Genomic DNA, 22642 nt, shown 5'->3' with positions numbered 1-22642 from the left:
CAAAGGGATTCTAACCATTTATTATGTTTAACAAAGGGATTCTACTACAATTTTGATTTTGCACATTGAAACAACTCTTTTTAATCAGAAGCTACTTTGCTCTTTGCTTTAGTTCATTCTTTTAATCAATTTGTACTTATATATATATATATATATATATATATATATATATCTATATATATATATCTTTCAGGGATTAACGATCATCGCCTTCAATGGTGGTAAGCTTAACTGGAAAACCATTAAGCTAGTCCTTAGCCTGGGCCCCACGTATGTTGTGATGAAATTTATAGAAAGTAAGTTTGTAAACATTTATGTTTCTTGGTACCCAGTGAACCACTGAGATTTTTTAATATTATTTTTTATCATTATGTTAATTTTCTGACAGGTGTGATGGATGTACTTATGATGTATGGTGCATATTCTACATCACGTCGATCAGCTGTTGCCCGAATATTTTATCGTGTGTTATGGTTTTCTGTTGCTTCATTTGTCGTCTGTTACTTGTATATGTACGTTGATTCAATACTTTATTTTATTCTCTGTTTTCTGAATTTTTTCTCTAATTTTCTTTTGGTATTGAATTTGATGTGCTTACGGGTTGTTTTTTTGTCTTTTATGGTGATAGATTTTGATAAGCTTATGAAATGGCATTTGTTTTTTTCAGTAAAGCACTCCAGGATGGTTCCAATTCTGCTGCTTTTAGAATATATGTCTTCATAGTTGGAATATATGCTGCTTTCAAGTTGTTCATTGGCTTCCTTGTGCGAATTCCATTCTGCCATCATCTGACAGATTTATGTTATCGTTGGTCTGTACTGCGTCTTGTGAAATGGCTGCACCAGGTTCATATTTTGCGAGGCTTCCTGATCTTCGTCTCTTGAGCTTTTAGTTTCTTTATCTACTTGTTCTGTTCAAGTGAGACTGCTTTTTCTTTATGTCAAGGAACAATTCTATGTTGGACGTGGCATGTACGAGAGGACCACTGACTATATTAAGTAAGCATCTTTCTTGTGATGTGTGCCGAAAATTGTTTGTGAAATTGTTCCCTAGGCTGAATATTTCTCTTGATATGCTATTTCAATACAGTACAATATCTATGTGCTTATGAGACATGGATGCAGTAGTAAGAACAGATGGATCTGATGGGTTGTAAAAAAGGTGCAATAATTAATGTTAGTAGTACGATAAGAGACAAATGAATATTGAAAAAGACCTTATAAATAAATATTATTTTACTCTAAATATATTGGGTCACGGAAATAACCTCTCTATATTTAGAGGAAAGGCTGCATATATTGACCCTCCCCAAATCCCGATCCCACATTGGCGGGAGTCTCGTGCAATGGGTGCACCTGTCTTATCTTTTTTCCAATTGCAAATAGTTGCAGATTCTTAATATATGTGTATCATACTGACATAATGTGAGATTTTCATGATGTCCTTGTGCTGTTGATCTGTTCATGCAGCATTTTGTTTTCACACTCATATTGAAAGTTCTTTTCTGATTTTGAGTATGATGACTTCTAGTGTTAGTTCCTTGGAAATTCTGTTGTAACTTAGAGTCTTCAATTCTATGAAGTTATTTGAAAAATACATGGTTTGGTTGGTTTGATATTTAACTTCTACTTGAATTCTGTTTATACGGCTTCCTCAAATATGTACTCTTATTTGTTGTTTCTAAATTGCAGATATGTACTTTTTTGGCTTGTGGTACTTGGTGGTAAATTTTCATTTGCCTATTTTCTCCAGGAAAGTGGTTTGTTTCATTGAACTATTTAAGGTTCTCTTGCTACATATGATAATATGATTGAGATTTTCTCATTTCTCTGCAGATCAAGCCATTGGTGACACCAACTAAGACTATTGTTAATTTCAAAGACTTACAATATTCATGGCATGATTTGGTGTCTAGGAGTAAGTGCTTATGATTTTACCTTTTTTCCTTCAAAGTTACCTTATGAGATGGTGTTATTCTCCTGTTTGGCATTCTGTCATTTTCTTAAGTAACAAGTAGTAAAGTTTCATGTTTTAGTATTATTTCATAATGTTTCATGTAGTTTTGCTTTTCAATTTGAGCTTGACTAGTTATGGGTATGGCATAATTGTGGGGTTGATTTGTCATACACCATGTTTAATTGCTGTATTAGTGGATAAAAAATAAATTTTTGCATGATTAAGGTTGGCTGTGAGATCTACTGAATTTAAACTGGTTGCCATATTCCCATACTAGGCAAGTTTTGCATAATAAGGCTATAATGGGAATGTTCCTCTTGGCAGGATAGGAGTTGATTTACACACTGGTTGCAAAAATCAATGAACATAGTCTGAATATGTATTTTGACTGAATGACACTTTTATTTTTCTAAATTCTGGTGATGTCAAAAGTGTGGCATAAAATAATTGTTTTTTTTTGTGTAACTCATTTAGTTACAGTAACAACAAGGTACATGTGTGGAAGGTCTCTCATTTTGACTTGCACCCATGTTGGTCATGTGCTGAAATGTTACCTTGGGGAGGGGGATTGTTTTGGAGTTGATGGTCTGGAATGTTATGCGTTCAGCCTAAGTTGGTGAGTAGGAAAAAGAGGTTGGAGTTGGGAGGAATCAAAGTGCAGATTGATATTTACGTGTTATGTACCTTGTTGATGTGTCAGCAATGTTGATGCTGTAGACGTCTTTTAAATTGGATCATATCTGTAGGCTTGTTGAAGCATTTCTCAGAGCCAGTTTTCTTTGATCATCATCACTTGGCTTTAACTAGTTGTGCCCTTCAAGGATGATAAAGTAGGTAGTATATTACCGTTATATAACCCAGTGTTTTCAAAAGGTGCCTGGGCGAGCGCCTGAGTGAAGTTGGGTTGGGGTTTGAGCCTGGTTCGATTGAACGAGCAAGTTGGTTCAATCGAACCAAATAACGTACCCTAAACCAACCCCTTTCCCTTGAGTGAGACATTGGTTCAATCGAACCAAATAATGTACCCTAAACCAACCCCTTTCCCTTGAGTGAGACAAACCCGAAGTGAAACTCTGCACTTAATCTGCTGCCACCTTCGTCTGCCTCTTTTGTTTGCAGTTTCATTTGTTGTCGCTGCCCTCTTCTTCCTCCACAGCCGTCAGATACTCCTATTCTCAGTTCCCTCTTTGGAACTGTTTATTACCATATTGATCCACTTTTTATAACTGTTTAGCACCATATTGATCACTCTTTAAAACTGTTTAACACTGGATACGTACCTGCTTAGCATAGGTCTCCATCAGTCGAAACTATATTGTCATTTTTATTTTTTAAGATCATATTTATCAATTGTAAAAAATATTTTCTAAAATTTGATATTCTGGGGCATCTCACTTCACTTGGGCGGGTGCCTAGGTGAGTCTCTAGCATCTCGGGTGTTTTAGGACCTTGGTACTTAGCGCTTTTAAAAATACTAATCTAACTTCTATTGGCACCCCTATTTTGAGTGGATGATGGCACTGTACATGCCACCAGCATGGCATAGTAAATATCAATGCTAACACGAGGGTGTCGGCAGCATCTCCACAACCAAATATGACTAAAAACACAATAAAAGTTGTTAACATACTTAACTCCTTGGAGCTTTTCACCTCTGTGCCTATCGGCGATAAATCTTTACTCTTAGGCCAAAAAGGGTCCAATTCATAATTAGATGTCCTTTTCGACTCTACAAACGTGAACTCATAACTTGATAGCACGACCCACTATTTCAAGTTTTCAGATTATGTCAGCTTGAGATTCTTGGCTAACACAGTAAGGAAGCACATAGATCTTTGGAGTATAAAGTTCTTAATTTGGTGGTTCTCAGTTACTGTTCTGTTATTTTTTTTACAAATGCAACTGCTGCTTGTCCCTAGAAGGTTCTCTTATATGCAAGGTTTGCAGTATCAGTTACTGGACCCATGCTGGTCCATGACCAGACTGGTATGGGTCTGGTCCATTCTGTTGTACTGTGTCTGAATGCTGGAATGTACCATGGTGCTGTTGGAGATAGAGGAGGGGAGGAAAAGGAAGAAGAGGCAGTGGAGAAGGTAGAGGAGAGAAGGTGTATAAGAGTGGAGAACAAGAGCGGCCATTTGGGTGGTGATGGGTGAAACCTCCCTGCAATACCATGTGAGGGGTCACAAATTACGTCCCAACTGAACCCTAGTTAAAAGAAAAGATATTATTATATATATAGAATCTGAACCAGACCATCTGTTTCTGGGTGGTAGCAGTTGGCAATTGGTCGATAGTTGCATCTTTGTTGATTCTCACGCAAAAATAAAAAAACATAGATATATTGATAGACAGATTGATAGATAGAACCAGATCAGACTGTCTGTTTTGAGCGCTCGTCGGTTTATCGGTCAGTGGTTGGACCCGTAAATACCAGCCAAACCGTATTGATCTTTCTGATTTAGCAAACCATGCTTATAAGTATCTGAATTTTAATTTGAATGTTGATCTTTTTTGCTTGAAATGCACTATGGTCTTTCATTCATGTTATTGTTCTCATGGTTGCCACTCATAGCATTTTGCTTTGATATAGGCCATCAACATTGGCAAGGTACAACCATCAGTCTTAAGTTGATTGATCTTTGTCATGTGTAATTAATGGGCAGTCTGATCTAGCTTTCTGGTATTATCTATTATTTCTTGTTGGTTTTTTGAGGAAAAAATTTGGGTTGTTGTATGGTCATCTTTGTAGATTCGGTAGTTAATAGCTCTTAGTTTTTTTTCCTATACTACAAATATGTTGGTTATAGCAGTTAATTTCTCTCTAGTTGGACCTTCTTATGTTTAGTTGTGCCCTTTTTTTTTTCTCTCTTCTTTCCAAATCTTCCCCTCAATGTATGGGCATCTGTGTGTTTGTTTGTATTTCAATGATTCTTTCATAATCCTTGTTATGGTCTATGTTATTCTTTCCGAATCCTTGTTATGTTCAATGTTATTGTGATGTCACTGGGGCATTTCAACGACACAGCCTTTTTTGATACCTAAAGTAGGGAAAAGAAATACAATATTTCTGCAGTTTGTTTTTATAGTCAGTACTTGGATTTGTTTTAAATTTTGGTTCTCATGTCTATAACGTTAATTTTTTTTTGAAATGTAAAGACATTTAACTATTGAAATTCAAAAAGGAAAAGTTGTCAGTAAAATCTTTCCAGTCAAAATCATCTCTCCGGATGATTCTAGTGTGACATTGACCACCCTGGCCAACTGCGAGATGTCATCAAAAACAGCCCCATGGTAACAAGGTACCGAATACGGACAAACAGGAAATCTGATACATTCCATGAATCAGAACATACTAAGATGTTCCTGCACACCTTCAAAAAATGCCAATCTTTGAGCTTGCTCGGGATTAGGAAGAGCATACCCAAGACCAGCGTAGCCTGTATTAGGAAGAGGGGATCCATCAGATCCTAGGACAACATAATGCCAACGATTAGTAGATTTGGTTGTTGCTTGTAGATCTTGCTTAAAACATGTATACATTTATTCAAGTCAAAGTTACTTGGCATGCCATGGTGGTATACTATTTTGGTCATATTTTGCATCTGGAAATTGGATTATTTTGGAGTACTTTGTAACTATTTTGATACTTCCTGCAGACAATCATAATGCGCTGACAATTCTTAGTTTGTGGGCGCCAGTGTTTGCTGTAAGTGTTATTCATTATTGTGTTTCCTTTAATTTTTGTCATGCATAATTGATAAGTTGGATACTGTTGAGTTATAGTTTAGAGAATTTCTTTTAGTTCCACTTAATCTAAAAGAAGACGTATGATTCCAATACCAACTTATTTTGTAATAGTATGTTTTTTGTTGGATGGATTGTGGAGAGCTTCAATGTGTAACAGTATGACTGTCTTTGTATCACATTGGTTTATTACAGTATAAATATATTCCTTGAAGTTATTGAACGTTATTCTTTGTTGTGTTGTAGCTACGATATCCTAGTAACATGTCAAATAACATTTACATGATTTTCTATCAATGTGTAACTCTGTTTTGCAGATTTATCTTCTGGATATTCATATCTTTTACACCTTGATGTCAGCAGCTTACGGATTCTTACTTGGTGCAAGAGATCGCTTGGGTGAGGTAGGTTTATTCAAGTATGAATCGTGGATGTTGTTATAGCATGAGCTTAACAACCTCATAGCAAATGCAATTGTGCAACACTGCAGATTACTTGGTTTTACATTTTCCAATCTGAATATATTACTATTTGGAAACTGGATCAGCATGTTTTTTAAAGTGCAATTATTATTTTTCTTCACAATTATAAACTTCTGTTTGTTTTTGTATCTTGATCCTAGTTGGCATCTTTTGACTTCATATGTAAAGATATATTCCACACCTGCAATTTCTTTGTTTTCCTATATGAATTTTTCTTGACACTTTAGCTCCATCGTTAGTTTTGAAAACTTAAATTTCTGATGATCCTTTTCTTGAGAAAGCAAAATATAAGCACTTTGTTGTAACTTATTTGATTCAGTCCACTTTTTTAACACTTAACATAGTAAGAACCTTCATTACGTCTTTGTTTTTGCACCATGTGTGTTCTCAGATCAGATCAGTGGAAGCTGTCCACAGACTTTTTGAGAAATTTCCTGGAGCATTTATGACCAACCTTCATGTTGTTCTCCCAAAAAGGTCTGGACTTGCATAAGACCCGATTATTTTGTTTCTTAAGAATTTTTTCTGAAGCTTTTCTTCCATTTTATATACAGGAGGCAGCTGTCTTCATCTGGTCAGGTAATACATTGTTTTTTCTGAAGGGATTGGAGTCTAGAGTTAACCTTAAATTATGAAAAGTAAAGTTCAAAAAAACCTGGAACCAGATTTACCATAGGACTAAAATCAGATGGTAGGCCTGGTTCACAAGGGTTGCCAGACTTGGGCAGTCCAAAATGGGGCAGTCTACATCCCAGTTGACTCTTGGAGAGGTTAATATTTGTCTGGGAAAAATTACAAACCATAAGATAGACAGAGTCATACAAAAATGGCCTGTTTGTGAAATTTAAATGATTGTTAATAAGATCAATTTGGACAATTATGCCAATCTCTAAAACCCAATCTAACCCATTTAATAATTAGGCCAATTGTGTTGACTCCTTTAGGAACCGAACCTATATATGCTTTACCAAAACCATCTAGTCTTGTGTTAAGTTCATTGTTGTTGAGTTAAAAAGTTCTTTGCTTTCCCTTTATATTTGGTGTTCTAACTTCTTATTCAGTTTATTTTTCAAGCATAATAGTTCTTGCCATTAACTCTAATGATCACTGTTGAAGGGTGTGGAGTTAAATAAGTTTGATGCTGCTAGATTTGCTCCCTTCTGGAATAAAATTGTGGAAAATTTGCGTGAAGAAGATTATATTAATAATTCGTGAGTGTAGATATCTGGTTTCAAGAACCATTATTTATTTGTGTAATCGAGTATAATATTTTCTGGTTTATAATACTCTGTTAAATTTACAGAGAGAGGGATTTGCTTATACTACCAAAGAATTCTAAAATTCTTCTGATGGTTCAGTGGCCCCTATTCTTGTTGGCTAGCAAGGTAAATAAAGGTCCTTTCCTTGCTCCACAACAGACTAGATGTATAGTAGATTTAATTTTCTGATGTTATGTTCTTATCTTGTTTTGATCAGATATTTTTGGCCAGAGATATCGCAGCAGAGTCGAAAGATTTACAGGCGGACCTCTGGTTCAAGATTTCTAGAGATGATTACATGCGATATGCAGTTGAGGAGTGCTACCATAGTGTGAAAGTTATTTTGATGTCTGTATTTGAGAACGAAGGCCGCCTGTGGTAATCTATATTTTTAATAGTGATTACTGTTTGTTAGAATGTTTTCAGTGGAGATTATTACATCCCTTTCTTCTTTTTTACTAGAAAATTTTGCTGCTTTTCTTTTACTGTTTAGGGTCGAAAAAATATATGCTAACATAGAGAACAGTATCAAGGAAGATAGACTACAATCAGATTTCAGGTTGAGCAACTTACAATTTGTGATGTCCAGAATTTCTGCTTTGACTGGTATATTGGTATGTGCTCCACCTCTGTTCATTAATGTTGGTTTAGTTCAAAAGTTATCATGAACAATTTACATTTATTTTGGTGCATTTTTTTAAAATTTTGTTGGACGTCTATGAATGAAATATGCAAATATGGATAAAGGTGTCTTGTTGCTGGTATTCATAAATATGTGCTGAATTTTGTCGATTATTTGAATATGTTTGTTTAAGCCTGTTTATAAATGCCTATTTTGCTTTGTTGTAACAAATTACGAGTCATAAGTCTGCCAAATATACAATTTTGCTGAGATCTATCTCTTATTTTTCAGTCTTATGACTTATCTGAAGTTGCAATTGTGGTCACGACTAGACGATAAGTTGATCATTTGTTGTGGACCTGCAAATTTGTCCATCCTCTTGAATGTATGAAATGTGATTGATTGGAATAGTCTCTGAGAATGTTGCTTTTTAATATGAACCAAAATTGTTTAATGTGTTGAATGTCGTGGGCTTAAAAAGAAAAGGTTCAGTTGGTTTCTTTTTGTGTTTTTGAAGATTTTTTATAAATGGAAGTTTATGCTCTCTTTTAAGGAGATTTGTAGTCCCATTTAACTAGCAGTTGTGGTAATGTTTTAGGTTGTTACTTTTTTACTAATGCCTGTGAGATTCAGTGAATAATATCTTTCTGTGGTATTGGTATTTGATATGACATTTGAAAATTTTCTAGTTACGGAGCACTTTTGTTATTTTGATATGAGATTTGGTTTGTTTTCTTATACGTTGCAAAACATTTTCTTCTGGTCGATTAAGTTGTCAGTGAGGAAGGAACTTAGAATTGAAAACATAATATTATTTCAATTGAATTCTTTAAAAATTATCTTTATTAAATTTCAGTCAAGGATGATGGGGTTGATGTTTCAAACAAAAAATACATTGCTGAAATGGACGAGCCCATAAAGATCAAGAACTGAAATTGCATTTTAGAACTTGTACACAAATGAAGTTGAGGAATAATATAAGCATGCACAAGTGCTATTATTTACATGAAAAAAAGAAACAGTATATCTAAATACAAAACAATTCTTTAGCTACAAGTTACATTCACCTTTTTGGAAGGAAGAAAGCTATCGACATTGATGCTTCTAAAAATAAAATTGGTGCACTTGTGTGTACCCAGCGTTTAGAGTGTTCCAAAATGCTGAATGATGTGGTTCACTCTTTGCATCATGCTCCTCAATGTGATGCATACTTTTGTTGGATTTGGTATATTGGCAAATTTATTTGATTAACTAGAAGTACTGTTCATGGAACTGAAGCTGATGGAGCCCACTAATGTGAAACTAAGCTGATGGAACCCACTAATGTGAAACTTACGTATCAAGAGAGGAAACTTAAATATCGACACTCTTTATAGTTATATGAGAAAGACATCAATTAATGAACACCAAAAGGAATATACAGAAAAATTGCATCTTTTATGAACATTAAAAGGATGTTTAATGAACATTAAATAACATACACAGAGGAATTATATGTTTAATGAACTTTTAAAGGAATATTTTTTATGAGTAATTCAGGTGGAGAGCATCTTAGATATAGGTTTATGAAGAACATGTAAGAGATTGTAAAATATAAATAATTTATTTACTAAACATTCAAAGAAATTTAATCACTTATAATTTAAATTGAAAATTAGTGTTGTCAAAACATGGAAGAATGTGATTAGAAAAATGGTCACATAATTTAAATGAAGATACAAATAATTATAATCACTTATAATTTGGGTTGAACAATATTTTGCCAATATAGTCAACAAAAACTTGGAATTGAACTGAAAAGTACACAGAAACCTAATGAACATTCAAGGGATCATATTCTCCTAACTGAGGGGCCTGTCAAAAAAATGGAAAAACTATATAAATAGAAGTGATATTAAATGAATATTTGGATTGAATAGATACTGAGAGTAAAGGAAGTTATAAATTCTGCTTGAGATGATGGATGCTTTGTCTCAGAAGTGTTTGCTTATAACAACCCAAAACAGTAAATATATCAATTGAAGAGCTATGAAGGGAAAAATGTGAAGGAATTTTATAAACCATTAGATATGCAGAGTTAGTTGACACCAAGGCAGGTAATGTAGTTTCAAAGGTTTCTGCGCCTATAGTGATGTTGAAACAAAGAAGATTAGACAGTAGCACCAAAATAAAAAGTGAAAACAAAAGAATGTTATTGAAGTACAAGAGTTGGATAAAGTTATTTGTGACCACAAATAGAAGTTAAGGTAGGGAAGAAGTGCAAGGGCTGACCAGACACCTGTAGATCTGCAGATAGTATGCTTTGTATCAGAGTGGTAGTGGCCAAGCATTTGTGAGGGTGCGTAGATCTGGATATACCAGGGGGTCATTGTAGCAATTATAGGCAGCACTCTCAATACTGCCTGTTCATGAGAGACATACGAACTGGGGCTGCAACAGGATGTCCCTCCAAGGTAACAGTTTGGTTAATGAAAAGAGATGGTGAGATCAGGAAAAATGTATGGGAAAGGAAGTAGAAAAGATATAGAAGACAGGAGTGAGAAAGAGAGTAGTTGAACTGTTTATGTTCCTGTCTTCAGGTCTGTTGCATGGGGTGTCGTTATGTTGGAACGGACTTGACCCATACTAGTCTTGCCATCAATCGGCATGAGCTCGATACTTGAAATAAAAAATATTGGTCTATCTCTCCCATGACAAACCTTATCTATCTAATGCCATTGGTATTAGTATTCAGGCAAATAGAAGTAATCGATCTATTCTAGTTATTCCCGAGCCTAATTTGCCCCTCTTCTGTGCTTGCTAGCAATGGGCACCCTATGCATATTGCTCCATTATGTCAAGTTGCATCATGCCATGCCCTTGCTAGTTGCATGGCCCCACATGTGCCTTGCCATGTTTGGGCATGTCATATGGCACAAACTTGTTTACTTGGTAGTTTTGTAATGGTACCTAAGAAGCACCGACATGACACGCCATTTAAAAAAAAAAATGACAGACATGATGAGGACATGTGTAGTTTTTAATATGGAGCGATCCCCAATTTGAGGCTCTTCGTCACCAACTGGTGAGCAGCCTGAAAGCGGCCACAACAGGTGTACATTGGAAGTAGTGCATTGAGCTCGGAGATGTTAGTGTTGTGCCCTGCCTTGTTGGTCTCCCTGTGGAACTTGATCCTGTGCTCAAGCGTGTCAGTGCAAAGCATAAGGCGAAAGGAGAGGGTGGCAGTTGGATCAGGGTTGCGGGCATTGCGACGGATCATTGCGTTCCATAAGATGTGGTTGGGAGGGAGCTACAGTTGGTCAATGTTGGTGTGATCGAGGTTGTCGAAAGGGGAGATGGCAAGGAAGGAAAGAAGCTTGCTGATGCGTCGTCGAGGAGGATAATGCAAAGGAGGAAGGCATGGGCTTGCTTGCATTTGGCATTGGAGGTGTGAGCTCAATGTCGCACACAGGCATCACACGAGGAAGGGTGCGAGAGAGGTATGTGTCTGACACGGATATGTTGTGTCCAAAAATAAAATAAAAACAGACGTGTCTAATACGTGTCCGGTCATGTCGGTTGTGTATTCGTGTCTGACACGTGTTCGACACGGATACACCCATAGAATTGATGTGTCAGTACTTCTTAGATTAGCACTTGTCTTTGAATAAAACACTAGAATAAAACATTAGATTGGCACTTGCCTACACATGTATGTTGTTGAAAGAAGTTTTTCTCTTGGTTTTTGGTATACTCTGTCAACTATAACATTTATGTCTAAAGCTTTCCTTGTTTAACAAACTTATTTTCTACTGTCTATCTCAGATTGTATGTAGTATGGTTTCGTTGATTTCATTAGCACTTGTGGCTGTATAACTTCTCCACTATGTTTTTAATTGGTGAGGTTGTGCATTGGTAGACTTACTTGATAAGTCTGACCTTTTTAGTATGTGCTGCTGCTCCTTAATATAGAGAGAGGAAGAGAATTGGAGAAATTATCAAGAGAAGAGTGTTGACGAGGAAGTGGGACACAGAAAACAGGGGAATTTTCATTTAATAGTGGTAAAAGAGGGAAGTGGATAGACAGGAACATATAGAATTAGTAGATGATATAATATGGAAAATGAAAAAGATGAAAATGGCCATGAGGAACTGTTTGTTGAAGGTTTAAGGTCGGTTACAGAAGTCGATCAGGTGTTTATGGAGATTGGGGTATGTCTATTGTTTTGCAATTCTACATTTGTACCCTTTACCACTACTGTTCAAGCCATGTGAGTTTCATGATTTTTTTATAGATATTTTTTTCTCAGTTTCATGTGGTTCCGAGGCTTGTTCATGGCTCATATGTACTTTATATGTACTTTTTTATTCTTCAGTTCTATTTGTAGCTTAGTTGACCTCCAAACTGTCATTATTCGTTGCAAATGTTTTTGATATAGTGATTTGTCTTTAAGGTCTCGTGCTGACATTGTTTCTTTTGTTCCACAATTTTTGGCCTTGCAAAAGAGACCTTGCTATTTTGAATTGCACCATTTAAACTTCTTGTACATTGCTGTCTCAGGTTTCTATCTATTACTTCGTTCATCTTAACTGCTAACACTAGTTTCAATTGTGATTTGCTTTTTCATGACTAGTTATGTTCTTGCTTCATTATTTATGCTTTACTTTTTCAGAAGGAGGAAGAATCCCCTAATTTGTTGCAAGGAGCCGTCAAAGCTGCTCAAGATCTTTATGAAGTGGTTCATCATGAGATTCTTATTTCCAATATGCGGTGTGTTGCAACAGATTTCATAACTTAATAATTACTTTTATATGTTCTTTTTAATTTTGGCCTAATGGCTTGTTTTTTATGATCAAGTGAGGACATTGATGATTGGAATAACATTATAAATGCAAGAGCTGATGGCCATCTCTTCTCAAATCTGAAGTGGCCCAAGGATCCTGAAATGGTATTATGTAGTTATATTGTATCGTGTTATGCAGTACCATTTGCATAGATGATAATCATGTTACCATTTTCAGTTATCCTAGAGTTTATTTTCATTTGTGAGTGTGATTTCCGCTAAACTATGCAAACAATGCAGAAAGCATTAATAAAGAGATTGCATGCACTTCTGACCTTCAAAGAATCTGCTGCAAATGTTCCTAGAAACCTGGAAGCTAGGCGAAGGTTGCAATATTTCACTAACTCTCTCTTTATGCAAATGCCGGCTGCCAGGCCAGTTTCTGAAATGCTGTCTTTCAGGTCCAAAGCAATTCCAAACGTCTTCAAAATGTTTGTCCATCTGTTTGTTCTTGCAAAAGAATGGTTTAATCCATATCTGAGGAAATTTTACTGTCTTCCTTTGCAGTGTATTTACGCCATATTATTCTGAGGTTGTGCTTTATAGTTTGGATGAACTCTATAAAAAGAATGAGGATGGGATATCTACACTGTTTTACCTCCAGAAGATTTATCCAGGTTTCTTGAGATTACTGTATTATATATATTCATTGTCCTTAATGAAATGAGTTTTGGTTGGGATTTTGCCAATCCTTTTCCTGAAAAGTGGAAGAAATGACATTATTGAAATATTTTGAGGTTCACCACTATCAAGAAAATTATTTGTTTTTTGGTACTCTTTTTTTTATTTTGTTGTCATAAGAACTATTATAATATAATAACATGCAAAGTGTACTTTAATTTGGATATCCCCTGTATGATGCATATACCATTTTTTTATCATTGATTATAAGTTTGTAAAAGCACCATTCATTGTTCTCTATATGATTTAGATATGCCAAAACATCTGTTGGTACTGTAGGCCATAAGGTGTCAATAGCTTATGAGCATTTAGTATTCCTATTTTGTGCAAAACTGTGTAATAGCTTGTAGCATGCATCCATTTTATTGTGTATGCACTAGAATTGTGTTTGTAGAATGCTTGGTACAGGCAGAAAAGAGCAGGGTATGCATGGTATTTTTGGGGGCACTCTACATATCATTTTTAATATTGAAGACAACGTTGCCATAATCCTTTCTTGTTTCTAGTTTTTATGGGTCTTATTCCAACTTATAGACCTCAAAACCAATGTCATGCTAAAAAAATGGCCTATACATGTTAGATTATCTTTAGAAAATTGTGAAGATTTTTACAGAAGTAGGGCTATACAAGTTGGATTAAATGGTAGGCTTGCACAATTTTGAGTGAAAAAAATCTGTGCATATGCTTTTTTTTTCTACTTTTTTTCACACTCACGTGGTTTCATTGCATTGTCTACTCAAAGTATGTACTTCCAATCATGATTCGCCTTACCGGTCCGTACTAGTGTATCAATCGGTCGTCGATACGATACGTACCGACACATCGACACAAGGTATAGTGGAGCATATCAATAGACCAATATGTACCGCTCGTATCGGTCTCCTATCGGACCGATACATATCGCCTGTACTGAGCAGTATATTGTGGTACGACAAACCTTACTTCCAATAGTTACCACATCCTTTGAGACCATTCAACATCATAGTCTTGTGATTGTTCTTGGAACATGGTTAGGATTGTTAATGCAGTAGTCCTATTTTGATATGAGTAAATTGTTACTATAGACCAAGGTATGCAATACCGTACCGTACCAGTGTTTCGAGGTTGGCTCGGTACAGTACGGTACCGGCGTACCGAACAGTACACCAGGGTTTACCGAGCGATTTCCTCTTACTGTAGCACTGTAGCATGGTCCGTCCGGTAGCGGGCGGTCCGCGTACCGGTATGTCGTCGGACCGGTACGTACCACTCATACTGGGCGGTACCATTCGAAATTGCATACGATGCTATAGACAACAAAAAACATTTGAGTTTTACCAAACAAAAATGAAAAACAAAAAACACTGCCAACAAGGCAAAATGGGGTTGACAACACTACATGCCCTGAAGAAATTGCCTTTGACAAAATGCATGAAAATATTAAAAGACAATGGATAACAACATGAAAAAGGGTCACAAACGTATGTCGAACATGTTTGTTGTATCCCTTACTTCTAAGGGTGGTGGTAACTCTTGGCTCATAAGGATGTGGTTTCCTACTCTTTAATTGATTTGTGATTAAACATGCTTCTCAATGCTTCCTAATTAGGTAGTTTAGTCCTCTTGGGCCACATGATGGGTGTCATTTAACACTCCTACTTAGTTTAATATCAGAAATAGATAGGGACTTGATTTACGTATAAGAGTACTATGGGTTCACTACTATTGGGTTTAAGCATTTTGGGTCATTGTAACTTTATAACATCCCAGTGTGCAAAGATTTACATTGACTTGTAAAAGTCTGATGGGAGTCTAATGTACTACTATTTAACATGGATTTAGCAATTTGGATCAGTGGTTCTAACTAAATAAGTTTTTATTCAATTATTCTATTAGATTGGTTGATAAGTCATCATTTTTCTTCATCTATGTGAGCCCACATGCTAGCATAGGTAACTTGCAAGCCAATTACATGAGTGATAACGTGTGTGACATGACACGCAGTCTTTTTGCTTATTATTATTATGACATTCTCTCACTTTATATTGCTTATTGCATATATATCTTTTGATGTCTATGAATCTGTACAATGAGAATCGGATCGTGATGAAATCATGATAATGAGATCGATTCACCTTTAAACATAGATCCTAAATAATCCTGATCATAGGTTATTCGAGAGGGACATCGAGATGACATGACAGACTTGTGTACTGTATACTCGTCCATATGATAGAGGCGACTGGTCTCATAGCTACTCATGTGGGGACACTAAGGATATAGTGTAGGTGCTCATTAGAGACTGAGTTCATTGATTGATCAGCTCATGACCCTTTTGAGACATTTGTTCTCTACTCAACCGATATGAGACTAAATGTGTTTATAAACGTTGAGCTTCTAATTTTTTTGCAAATTAAGTTTTTTTGTCAAAATAACTTAGATTGTGGTTTATTCTAATGTATATTCACCCTTGAAGTCAGATGGTGCTGTGAACTTCATGGCTCCATGCAATAGCCCTTGCTGGATGAATACAATGCAAACTATTTTTTTGACCCTATAGAATCTTCACTTATTTTTCACCCTTTGGGCGATGCATGGAGATGCGAACTAGGATAAATTTCTTTGGTCAAACTAAAATACTTTCTAGATTAATGGCAGTCTATGGTCTAAGTTTTTTCTTAAGTGGTGTGACTTCTTGAGAGAATATGAACTAGAAGAAACTTTCAGTTGTAGTATGCTTCACATATGTAGTTGGCATGTGAAACTATGTTAATGTGTTAAATAAGAGCATACCCAGTCCACGAGGCTCCCATCAATGCGGAGTTTGGGGAGAGTTAATGTACGTAGCCTTACCTTTAAATATTTAAAGAGGTTGTTTCTGTGACTTGAACCTTGATCTCTTAGTTCGTAAATGAGCACCTTATCGTTGTACCAAAGCCCTTCGAACTATGTTAATGGGTTACTCAATGAAATTTCATACCCTTGTTATTGAATTCTGGTTTTGAGACTACTTCGTACTAAATGTCAATTTTCAACTACTGGAACTGATCTATCTATCTTCTATCACTAATTACTTGAAATACTTGTGCTTGTTAATTAGATGAGTGGAAAAACTTTCTATCTCGCATCGGAAGAAAAGAAGACACTGAAGATTCTGAGCTTCTTCATAGTCCAGCTGATGTTTTGGAGCTTCGGTTCTGGGCTTCATATCGCGGTCAAACTTTAGCAAGGACTGGTATGACTAATAACTTCAGTCTCAGTATTGTGTTGTTAAACAAGGTAGAAATATTTGTTGCCAAGTATTTTGAGTGTGACGGTGATAATCTATATATAATGTTCATTTTATCATATCTCCTACAATCATCAACCATTAGTCAGATATTTTTGGAGATGGTATAGTGCAAAACTGCAAATATGACAGGCCTTGAAATGTAGTTGAATAGGATGTAGAAAGGAAACAGCAACTAGTATAATGTTGCTATATTGTATATGACAAGCATGGATTTTTATATGAATTATATGATGGATGCACAAGCTAAAACTAAACTATCTTTCGCAAAAACACTATTTAGAAAATGAAAAGATATCTCATTTCAAATCCTGCAATTGTTGCATAGAAAAATTAGTGTCTAAAAATAAGCCACGTAGTTAGAAGTTATTTATTACCCATACAGCATTTCTTTTACAAGAGATATTAATTATCACAAACCAAAAGTGGCAAATTATTAGTCTGATGTGTGGTTTTACCCAGTTCTGCCTTGTGAACATGGGCAGATGGATCTATAGAAGTAATCAGGATAAAAGAAACAAGGTAAAAACGGGATGGTGTGTTAGCTTATAACTAGTAGGTAACAAGAAGAAAGGGAAACTAATGTATTTGTATCTTGCAGCTGGATCATTTGGATCCTAACGGTTGTATGGTGATTTGCACTAGAGTGGGCTTCTGTTTACTCGTATCTTTGCTTTAGCTTTTGAATAATTGAATTTTATGCATATGCTACTGAATTTAGTACATTGTCCAATCAAATAAGCTCTTTTGTTCGGTAAAGCTTTTAGAACATGGAGTACATGGATTTCTGTTATATTGAGAGAGCTGATTCAAATAACAAAAATTGCAGCATTAACTTGGTTAATAAAGCTATGGGGGTTTTTTTTTCATTGAGGAAATATATGTTTGACATGCCAGCATGAACTGAACTTGCATGTCTTGTAGTGAGATAATAACCACTAATCCATCTCTTCAAAATCGAAGAGGAGATATGCTTTTGTTTTTTCTAAATTATCAAAAAAGTTTGAAACTTACGTTGAGTGGTTAGATCTTGTAAAATTTAATTTTTTTTTGAGATTTTTAATTTTTTAGGAAAAGTTAGGTAAACTTTGTTATTCTAATTTTAGAAAAGTGGTACACATTGCTTAGTTTCATATTGTGTTTGTTCTAGTTTTAGTTTAATTGTGAAGTTTTTTGTTCAACATTTATATCAAGTGATGTGGCAATATGTAAGTGGAATAGAAATCAACTTGAACATTTCTCCATGAGTAAGATTCGGACTCTTGTTTGTAGTTACATCCCTAAATGACATGGGATTTGATTATGTTAGTACTATTCTAGGAAATAATCAATTTAGGTCTTCCAAAAACTATATCCATTACTGAATCTTGTTGATCTTATATATATGTATATATATGCATGTGTATATATATACATGTGTATATCAACTATCGATTTAAAAAGGCGCTCGGGTGAGGCGAGACGAGGCCCGAGCGCCTTGCTAATCTTCCAGCCGGCGCGCTTCAAAGAGGTGCCACCTGGGCGCTCGCCTGAGCCCAAGCGCTGGGCGTTTTGGGCGAGCGCCTGGGTTAACCAAGGCGACCGAACCAGGATTTTAGGTTTGGTTCGGTCCTGGTTCGGTATCCGGTGGTTAGTTGGTTCAATCAAACCAACTAAAACCGATATCAGTGACAACCCAACCCTAACCCTCGTTGCCGCTGCTGCTCCCGGTCCCCCTGCTCGCCGTTGTCACTGCTCGCAAACGCTGCCGCTGCCGCTGTCGCCGCTCGCGCCTCCCGCTGCTCGCCGCTCCTGCTTCCGCTGTCGCTGTCGCTGCTCGCAAACACTACCGCTATCGTCGCTCGCGTCTCCCGCTGCTCGCTGCTCCTTCTCCCGCTGTCGTCGCTCGCCGCTTCCTCTTTTCTTAGTCAGCAAGCTCAGCACTGCCTTACACTTCCTTCTCCTTCTATAATAGTATACTGTATACTGTTAACAATATACTGTATACTATTAATATTGTTAGGTTTATTTGAAATTATTAATTTTCAATATTGTTAATAGATTAATAATATATTATTTTAATTTTAATACTGTTAATTTTCTTAATTTAATAATATATTTTAATTTTAAAATTTAAATAATTATTTATTAATTATATTATATATTTTTATATTTTAGCGTCTTGCTTCGCTCGGGCGAATGCCTGGGCGCTTGCCTAGCGCCTCGTGCATTTTTGGACCTTGGCGTCTTGTGGCGCCAAGCGCTTTTTAAATCACTGATATCAATTGGATGGTATGGTATTGGTACATGCTGAAAATGTTAAAAGATCGTTTGTGTGAGATTCTACTGTTATTATTGCCATGGTTTAAATTTTTGGTCTAACTGATAGTTTAACGTTGTTATTTATCAGTCTGTCCAGGTGTAAGTGTCTCAGGTGTATGACTTGATACTTATTAGTATCTATTATGTTATTATTTTTTACAGTGATACCAGATGACATGAATCAGTATACCATCACATCTATTGTCATTTACCACTCCAATAACATGTGTTGATATTGTACTGAATTGGTATTTATTGACCAATTTGGTCAGAGTACTGTAGTATCTGGTCCCAGCTTATACTTTATAATCTCATACTTCTGATTGTATAGATTGTTTGTACTTCCGATGATATGAGCCTAATCATCTCTGTCTTTGTTGTTTATTTGGCTGGTGATTACTTTTCTTTGCTTTGTTTTTGTTGGATATTTGCTTGCACAAGGACTTTACCAAGTTCGAATGTGTCAGTTTTCTTTTTGTTAATTTTGCAGTTCGTGGAATGATGTACTATAGAAAAGCTCTTATGCTTCAAAGTTATTTGGAGAGGATTACTTCTGAAGGTCTGTACTTGATGATATTTTTACTTCGACTTATACTGCTATATGTCTATACATACTTATATCCTTCAATTGGCAGATGGTACAATTGCTGGAACTGAAAATGTAACTGACATAGCAGAGGGATTCAATTTGTCTCCAGAAGCTCGTGCACAGGCAGATCTGAAGTTCACATACGTTGTAACATGTCAGATTTATGGCAAACAGAAGGAAGAACAAAAACCAGAAGCTGCAGATATTGCAATGTTAATGCAGCGGTTTGTATATTGTACTTCTGTGAGCATGCATTTATATGTCCTGCATGGTTGATTGTGTACGTTCTGAATGATTTAGGAATCATTGATATTGACACATTATTCTGGATCCTTCAAAGAAATAGGATTTTTTTCACAGGAAATTTTGGTAATTATTGTCTGTATCTGTGTATAAACCTCTTATGTCATAAGGTCCTCTTTTGTTGCAAAAATATCACAAAAGGAGTTTGGCAAAGTTAATAAAATGGCTGTAATTATGTACAAAAGGAGTTTTGACGAAGTAATACAGAGCATTTAAATTAAGTAGTCTATGGTAAACATGGTCCATATGATGACATAAATTGTGAGTTTAAGCACAATGTCCATATTACTTGTATATTTAGAAAATACTTTCAGAAATATCTTAAAAATGTTGCTTCAAGGATTGAAAATGTTGCTCAAGGGTCCATGTAGCTTTAAATTGTCATTAGTTTAAATTGTGGACATGTGCCCAAGGTATTTAAGAAGTGCCTAGAAAGAATCCAACACATAGATGTTTGGGATATGTTAGATAGTATCTTGGGTATATATGTTTCATAGAAAAGATATTTTTTTGCTTTATAGTATCTATGCTCGTCTATTCTAGCTTTTCTATCTCGTGTTTCTCACATGGTTCCAGGAATGAAGCTCTTAGAGTTGCGTATATTGATACAGTTGAGACAGTGAAGGATGGGAAACCACATACAGAATATTATTCCAAACTTGTTAAAGCTGACATCCATGGGAAGGATAAGGTCAGGATTGGTGCACTTTGTAAATTTTTTCTTACAATGCCATTCTTACTAATGCTTCTTTTACATGAGAAATGATTTGTATGTCAATATTTTACAAGCCTCTTCATTTTCTTTGATGTTATGTACTTTGTATTTATGTAACACATGAACCATTGTTTTAGACCATAATTTTAAAGTGACTTTTAAATTAGTTGCCCTTTTAGTTTAGGCAAAATTGTCTACATATTTCTCTAAAATTAAAGATTTTCATATTTAAATATAAATTTTAGTGTAGCATGTATCCCTGCAATACACAAAATTTAATATGATTGTTAGCATGATGACATTATAATTTCAATTGACAAAAGCAGCCCTGAAAAAATATTGCTTATATATCCTTATAGGATTATTATTTTTCATATTTCCCACTCTAAATTTAGTTAGCTTGTATATCCCTACATACCGGTGGTCCTAAATCTCAGCTATACAGACCGGTATGGTCCAGTCTGGGTCTGGTACCTCAATGTGTGCCATGATACCAAAAGGGGGAGGAGGAGGAGAAAGGGAAAAATAGTACTATGGTCAGGGTCAGAAGCAAAGTATGCAATACCGTACCGTACCAGTGTTTTGAGATTGGCTTAGTACGATACGGTACCGGCATATTGAGCAGTACACCAAGGCGTACCGAGCGGTACACCAGGGTATACCAAACAGTTTTATATATTTTCTTCGTACTGTAGCACTGCTACAGTACAATGCTGTAGCACTGTAGCACGTTCCGTCCGGTACCGGGTGGTCCGTGTACCGGTATGCCATCGGACTATGGTTGCATGGCATTGGGAAAAATAACGAAAATAACCATTTTCTTTGTATGCTATGGGCTGATTTCTGATTTACAATGCGAAATTATCTCAAGACCTTGGAACCATGGTTATCAAAATCGAATCGGAGATCGACCTGATGAAACCTTGGGTCACTAGTTGGGTTGGTAGAACAATTGGTCGAACTACATGTTTAATTAAAAATAATTTAAAATTTATATATCGTAAAAAAGTAAAATATTAAATTTAATATAAAAGCAAATAGATAAAAATAAAACTTCAATCTTGTTAAATACAATAAAATCCTAACATCAATCAAATATTATAAAAAAAATTTATTTAGGTTACATAACATTTAAGAATATCTGAATGTCTAAAAATTAATTTTATTAATCCAACAAAATAAATTATCTAACATTATAAAAGAAATAGTTTCTCTAGTATAATTGGTATAACTTGAGTAAATGGTTTCATATGTATTTCTCATAGATCAAAACAAATATTTTTTATTATTAAAAAACAATTTGGTAATTCTACATTGGGAGACCATTTTATGTTTTGAATTTTCAAAATTATTTTTTGTTTGTACAACATTTGGTTCATTCTCCTTGTATTCATTTTGATGACTAGAGAGAAGAGGTGAAAAAAAGATATGCAATAGGAGTGGTGGGGAGAGAGTGATAGTTGGAGGAAGAGGAGGTGGAGGAGAGAGGTGATAGGAGGAAGAGAGGGTGGCCTAAAGAGAGAAGCGATTGTATGATCTAGACCACTTTCTTTCTTACATTACTCCTAATTTCAAAGTTGACATAAACACCCTCTTACACAAATAATAAAAAAGATTTAACTCAAGGATATTTAAGTAATCTTAGCTATATTTACAAAATCGTATCGATTTTATTTAATTCGATCGGTTCCTGCTTGTTATCTAAAAACTGGTTAGGTCAACTGCTTCAATTCTGTTTTTTAACATAACTGATCAAATAAGTGAATTAGAACCATTAATGGTCTAGTTCTCAATTTTCTTCCTTTCAACCACACGGTTCGGTTCGGTTTTGATAAGTATGCTTGGAACCCTTTGAATGGCACTGAACTGGATTGTCACGAACTTAGCTGGTTTTTC

The 22642-nt window shown here is 35.5% G+C and overlaps 1 protein-coding gene across 2 annotated transcripts in view; it reads left to right on the top strand.

The window, feature by feature from the left end:
- LOC103984533 (callose synthase 9) overlaps nt 1–22642 on the top strand; it is a 75805-nt gene that overhangs the window by 23597 nt on the left and 29566 nt on the right. For both annotated transcript variants that reach the window (XM_065108487.1, XM_009402047.3), the window contains exons 15-36: nt 194–296; nt 389–512; nt 668–845; nt 946–998; nt 1692–1752; nt 1836–1917; nt 5616–5665; nt 6021–6107; nt 6577–6662; nt 6740–6764; nt 7302–7396; nt 7489–7570; nt 7662–7822; nt 7938–8058; nt 12719–12816; nt 12904–12994; nt 13130–13290; nt 13397–13506; nt 16650–16784; nt 19630–19698; nt 19775–19952; nt 20608–20722. In XM_065108487.1, coding sequence (XP_064964559.1) covers nt 194–296; nt 389–512; nt 668–845; nt 946–998; nt 1692–1752; nt 1836–1917; nt 5616–5665; nt 6021–6107; nt 6577–6662; nt 6740–6764; nt 7302–7396; nt 7489–7570; nt 7662–7822; nt 7938–8058; nt 12719–12816; nt 12904–12994; nt 13130–13290; nt 13397–13506; nt 16650–16784; nt 19630–19698; nt 19775–19952; nt 20608–20722 — 2265 coding nt within the window. The remainder of the gene's footprint in view (nt 1–193; nt 297–388; nt 513–667; nt 846–945; nt 999–1691; nt 1753–1835; nt 1918–5615; nt 5666–6020; nt 6108–6576; nt 6663–6739; nt 6765–7301; nt 7397–7488; nt 7571–7661; nt 7823–7937; nt 8059–12718; nt 12817–12903; nt 12995–13129; nt 13291–13396; nt 13507–16649; nt 16785–19629; nt 19699–19774; nt 19953–20607; nt 20723–22642) is intronic.

Source organism: Musa acuminata, chromosome BXJ2-5 (genome assembly GCF_036884655.1).
Source record: "Musa acuminata AAA Group cultivar baxijiao chromosome BXJ2-5, Cavendish_Baxijiao_AAA, whole genome shotgun sequence".
Lineage (NCBI taxonomy): Eukaryota > Viridiplantae > Streptophyta > Magnoliopsida > Zingiberales > Musaceae > Musa > Musa acuminata.
The sequence above is the reverse complement of the archived record's forward strand: the minus strand, read 5'-3'. Positions and strand labels throughout refer to the sequence as shown.